Source organism: Amaranthus tricolor, chromosome 10 (genome assembly GCF_026212465.1).
Source record: "Amaranthus tricolor cultivar Red isolate AtriRed21 chromosome 10, ASM2621246v1, whole genome shotgun sequence".
In the NCBI taxonomy this organism is placed as follows: Eukaryota; Viridiplantae; Streptophyta; class Magnoliopsida; order Caryophyllales; family Amaranthaceae; genus Amaranthus; species Amaranthus tricolor.
This window is the reverse complement of record NC_080056.1, coordinates 651,700-658,102: the sequence shown is the minus strand read 5'-3', so window position 1 is coordinate 658,102 and position 6,403 is coordinate 651,700. Positions and strand designations below refer to the sequence as shown.

The 6,403-nt window shown below is 33.1% G+C and overlaps 1 protein-coding gene across 1 annotated transcript; it reads right to left on the bottom strand.

Moving 5' to 3' along the window:
* Positions 1 to 4,892: 4,892 nt before the first annotated feature.
* LOC130826037 (ylmG homolog protein 1-2, chloroplastic-like) lies at positions 4,893 to 5,896 on the bottom strand. Its single transcript, XM_057691513.1, has one exon. It carries the CDS (start codon positions 5,793 to 5,795, stop codon positions 5,157 to 5,159), a length of 639 nt encoding a protein of 212 aa, XP_057547496.1. The 5' UTR covers positions 5,796 to 5,896; the 3' UTR covers positions 4,893 to 5,156.
* Positions 5,897 to 6,403: the final 507 nt, after the last annotated feature.

Sequence of the window (6,403 nt, the reverse complement as noted above, 5' to 3'; positions counted from 1 at the left end):
CGATAATAGAAGGTTGATTTTATGAACTAATCTACAATTAATAAATCAATTTTACTGATCATCTACATGTACTTTCTTTCTCTTTTTGTTCATATCCATTGTTATATGATCAGTCAAAATTTTATTCTTCATGATTATCTTTTTCAGTCTCTTTGCACTTGAACAACCAACGTAAAGAGTTTTTCACATTTTGTCTCTAATAGTTGCAAGTTGCAACAGCAAGACCCTTATATATTATGTCTGCAATTAAAATTTCATCCAACATGTTATGTACACTCATTTGTTCAACATACGCATCTCAACAGTTTTTTACGATAACATTAAGAAAACTCAAAATTTTGACCCATTTAGTAGAGTTTTAAGAACAATGGCAATCCGATAAAAATTTTCCTTAACTTTAGTGTATTGCATAGTATTCTAATCACAACCTTTCATTTGAGTCACCCGCAATGAATATTATGCATATATTTTTAATTTTATGAAAATTAAACTGAGGAACTTAAAACATTCAGTTGAAAAGAGCTTTGTAAGTGATTAAAACTTTACACCACCTTTGTTATTATCTACGGCGTCAAAATGACAGTATGTATACTCTGTCTCACTGTGACATAGTTTGAAGTATTTGAATCATAAAACTTTTTTTCAATTGGTCTTGTTATCTCATTGAAGAGGACTTACTCCAAACGTAAAAGTCATTCAAAGTATAACCTTTATTGGACTACTCCAAACGTATAAATGATTCAAAGTATAACCTTTATGTGGCCTATTATTCCACATATGTACCAATATACTTGCAACTTATATTTTTCTTTGCCATTCATCATCATATCATCATCCTCTTATCTAATGTATCTTGCTCATAGAAAAACTATGAACAGGATCTGGGGACAGAAGGACGGTGGCAACTCATACCCATAAAAAAAAACGCGGTCAAAGAAGTCCCCCAACTCGAGAAAGATAGATGACGTAACTATACGAAAATGATAAATTAAATGCCCATAAATAAAATAAAAAGTAGAACCAACTACAAAATAAAAGAAAATAAAAAAACTAATAATAAAATAAACGTGAGAAGCAAGAGGGTAAGAACACCAAAGATAATCTAAGAGGACATCAGTAGTCTAAAATACGGATACAAGGACATTAACTCGCTAAAAAAATTTGCCTATAAAAATCAAGTACATTCAAATTTTGGGCACATAAATGATAAATCTAATAAAAATTTCCAAAAATATTAAACACGTTGACTTGTATAGTTTTTAAAAAAATAAAAAATACAATTAGGCACTCCCAATTTTTGAGGGAAGTCATGTGGTTCTTATCACTATGCACAATGCATATTGAGCTTCCCAACACAAATTTAACTAAAGTCAAATAGGAAGATTTAGTAAAAATAATTTTGATGTCATTATTTTGAATGAAGATCACCACTCTTTATTCAAGGGGAAGTTATGTGCCTCTCATAAAAAATTTATATGGGCCACTCACCTCTATGATACACATGGGGAGGGGTACGGTGATTAGGGTTTTTTTGTTATTAGAACAAGTTGAAAGGATAATAATGAGTTTACGTTGACTTTCTATTCCATTCGATTCAGGCTTGATTTTTATTATTTACGGAAATATATTATTTTTTCCTCATAGAAATGATAATAGGCATGCTATGCTCTCTCCCATCACATATCCACAATTTTTTTTAAGATTATATCTACTATGGGTAAAACTTTTTTACTCACACCTGTCCACCGCCCACCTGAGCATGCATTCAAGTTCATCTCCACTTATTATAGCTAGCTGAATGTACCCATCATAAGTATACCCACCATATATCTGCCTCACATTCACTCTATCAGTTTTAAACGCAATCCATACAACTGCAAATCCTTGAAAATATAATTATATATCTAATTTTAATTAAAGCATTCACTACAATAAGATAAAATCAATAGCCGTAATTTTTTATCATTAGTTTTTAATAAAAATATATTCAATTGATAAAAAGTAATACATTTATCATTAGTTTTTAATAAAAATATATTCAATTGATAAAAAGTAATACATTATACATATGAGGCGAAACATATAGGTATAGGTTAGTTAAAAAAAATTATACACACCACTCACCCACTACCTATGATTGATAAGTCTTTTCATACCCATACCCACCATATTCATACTTACACTTGCTTCAAAATGCGAAACTCGTACAATTCTATACACTTATAATCCCTATTCCCTCTCTTGCATGTAGGAAATAATCCTAATCCTTGAATAAAATAATGGAAGTACTCGTCCGAGACGGTCTCACTGTACACTTTATACATGCGTTTGACAATCCAATTCATACAAATTACGCAAACATAAACTTTATGTTTTTAGATCATTTAACAGAAAGACGGTCTCTCATAAAAGTATTTAAAAAAATTAAACTAGTTAAGAACAGCCCTACCCAAAGCTGTTTGGTTAGATATATTGGTTGGTCTAATTCAGGTTGAATTAATCGAACATTTCCGCTACTAAAAATGGCCTGAAATGGTCAAAAACCAGCTGATAACAAACAATCAATTTGGTTTCAAATTTTTATTTATGTCTGTGCCTTGTTTTCAGCACAAGGCACCATAAACAATAAACAAAGCGACTACGCATGAATCCGTAAACGACCAGAAACAAGCAACTCAAGAGGAACAAGATAATTATGACCCCAGCCTGAACCCACAAGCCCAACACAATATACATTAAACCTCAGCTCGTGTAGATCCACATAAGTAAAACCTGTTACGTGCAAAGTTCATGGTGGACCTGGCTGGGTCTGTGAAACTACTAATCTTCTGAAGAGTTGACAATAATCAAGTATTTGTGTTTTGAACCTGTATTTTTTAGACCTGAAATTTAACAAGAAATCAACAAGACAAGGCTATCAAAGGGACTGAGAGGAGTACTCATTCATTGTGATACTCCCTCGGTACCTTTGAATTTAACACATTTGTAGTCTCAAAGAAAAGCTTTTGGCAAATTCAAAAAGACGTAGTGAGTACCCGTAGCATTCATGCATGACATACACACCCTTTTTACGGAAAGTTTGCTTAGGGTTGCATCTACCATGATGACTATCAATCGACGTCCAAATATATGGTGTGAATCTTCTGTCATTGACTCGACTCTTCAAAGGCAGAAATGGATCACTATGATAAACTTCCATTTGTGATTCATTGCATTTGCATCAGCATGCATCACACATTTATAACAAGGGGAATATCTAGGTCCAAGAGTCCGTAAGCCATATCCCAAATCATTTGAATATTTGCATAAACAAATGTGTAAAAATCAAATAGGACAATAATAGTGAATAAAAAAGAGTATATAATTAGCAAACCAGACTAACAGTAGGAGCAAACCAAAATACTAATATAGGGTAGACCAAACACTTATCTACGTATGTGTGTAGAACCAACTCAGTTGTCATTTTTCAGTGTTATTTGTTATACAATTAATATTAATAGGTTTTTTTATCAAATGATGACTAGGGACATGACCTAGGATGACGCGACCCATGGCCTAGGACGACTTGGGATTAAAATACTCCCTACAAACCAGCCATGCACTTATCCTACAGGTTTTTGAACATTGAATTGACACTACTTCCCTCACATCTCAAATCAACAACACAACCTTTCCAACCATTAGTCCCAAGGTATGTTTTGGAGCAAACATCTAATATAAGACCCATGTTGAAAGGGAAAAATAACATCATGTTGAACTATATTTACTCATCACACATTGAGAATGTACTTGAAATATGAAGGGTGGTAGTGAGTCTTCTTTAACACTTTATGGATAAAGATTTAGGAGAGAATGAAAAGGAAGGATGGGAGAAGGAAGGCAAAGGGTAGGAAGGGGAGGAAATTACGAGGGGAACTTCCATAGTTTGTTTAGGAGGAAAGAGACGGAATAGGAAGAGAAATAACATTTTCCTTCCAAATCTACCACATTTGGAGAGGCTTTGTTACCAACAAATTTAACAGAGCAAATCCCTCCAAATCGCCCCTCCGAAATTGGTATCCAAATACTCGAATATCCATCCCTACAAATCCATCCCCTTCTTTTCCTTCACATCCTTTAAACCATCACGAAACAGCCAGTCAGATCAGTGACAGCCACAATATTATATGCAATGGTACATAATAATCCTTCACAAAACTCGCAACAAATTTCAGACCATTGAACAAAACAATAGTAAGACGGCCAAGCACCTAAAACATCCATTGCCCCTTTCCAGGGTAGTGAAAGAGTTCAGTACTACAGCTACAGCCCACAAGATACCTTTACAAGACAAACAAGGAAACTGAAACCTCTTTGTTAAGCTAAGAATCTCACTTTGCAATATCCTAGTAATTTTTTCTAAAACCAGAATTGATCATGAAATCTGCCTCCTCAACAATAACAATCAAACAGCGCTATACAATAACAGCAATAGCAAAAAACTAGTAAACAGAGTCCTAATTTCTAAACCTCAACATTTCCTCAATTTCCCTATGGTAAAGCTAACTTTTTACGAGATCATTTCATTCTAGAGCACCAAATTTCTCATAAAGCAATGATTCATCCTTAAAGAAACCATTAAAACAATGTAACAATACCATACATAATACATGATACAACAATGCCACAACCCTAAATCCCAAAAATTTGGGTCGGCTACATGAACCAACAAATCAGTCCTTGTGGTCGTACACATGAGTTCTCCCTTTCCATTTATATCCATCATCTACCATAATAACAATACTATACATACATATAGATTTAATATAAGCTTACATTTCACCAAATCACTACATTCTTAGGTTGACAAAAGCTAAAATTAGAACAACGTTGTAAAATAATCACCAGAAAACTAACAAAACTAGAACAAATATGTATATATACTCCATCAAAGCTAAACAAATTAATAATAGCATAGTCTCATAATTTTTTATTCTCCTAAATTAAAGCTACACAAATAACTAAACCACTAAACTGCATCAAGCTCAAGCGTTTTTGTTGTAATATATAAAATTGCAAAGAAACTGAAAACCAAAATCAATAATACCATACAAATATAATCAGTAATCACTCACTCAAAATTTCAAGCTTCCTTCTTCATCATCTTCAACAATTTATCAAAACCCGCCGCGACGACTGTTGTTCAAGATAGCACCAAGAGTACCCAAAACAGCGAAAGCAAAAAGTGGGCTAATATCCAAAGTGTCAAAAACTGGGGGAATTATATTGCGAAACAAATTCAAGTAAGGATCACATAAATCCCTAATTGCAGATAAAGGTTGTCTATCCCAAGGAATATTAGGAAACCAAGAAAGTAAAACCCTAACCATTAAAACCCCACTATAAATATCAAGCCATTTGCACATTCCAGCTGCGACGACAGTTAATGGAGTGTTTAAATACCCAGTTGATCGGTCTCTTACAGCAGCAAAGAATAAAGGACCAGCTGAACTTAGGGTTGGAGCAGAAATAGCGATTTGGGAAGCGAATTTTGAGAAGAGGAGTTTAGAAACGGCGTAGAATGTTGCAATCAGGGATGTAACTGTGCGAGTAGAGGTGGAATTGAATGGATTTCTCGAATTGAGAGATGGAGGAGGCGAAATTGTTGGTGATGAAGTAGAAGATGAAACCCTAGTTTTCAGTGAGGGAAGATATGTGCGAGTGAAATTGAGGGGTTTGGGGGGTTTCATGGAATAGGAAGATGATTTAGGGTTTCGAAGGTAGAGAGATTGAGAAGAAACTGTAAATGCCGCCATTGTTGTGTTGTTCAGAGCTTTGGTGTTATCGGGAAATTTCGAGAGAAAAAGGAAAGGTGCGGAATGGATGATGTTTTTAATAATAGATAACAGATAGAATTTTAGGCCATTTAGCGAGTTTTGTTGGGCTTTAAACATTGGAAAATTTTTTTAGAACAATTTAATTTTTTAAAGATTTTTCTAGAATAATTTTACATATTGATTAACTATATATATTCCTAATTTGATGTGATATTTGTCTAAAGTAAACTCTAGTAATCGAATGACCTGTTATAATAAGTTTTATTTTAAAAAGTAAATTAAAATAAATGTTTAAAATATGTTAAAATTTTTTAGAATTTTTCTTGTAAATTTTTAAAATTTTTCTCTAACTTTATATTAATTTTCAGTTTACCTTTTTTTTGGTAAATTATTCACTATAGCAAGTCATCCGGGTACTTAAGTTTACTCTAGGCAAATATCGTATAAAGTTGAGATTATTTATGGTTAATCCCTAGTTGTGATTATTAAAAGGAAATCATAAAAGATTGGATTATTCTAGGTAATTTTTCCTTAAACTTTTCCATTATGTTAAAAGTTTTTAAGGAAATTCTATGTGGTGACCCCGA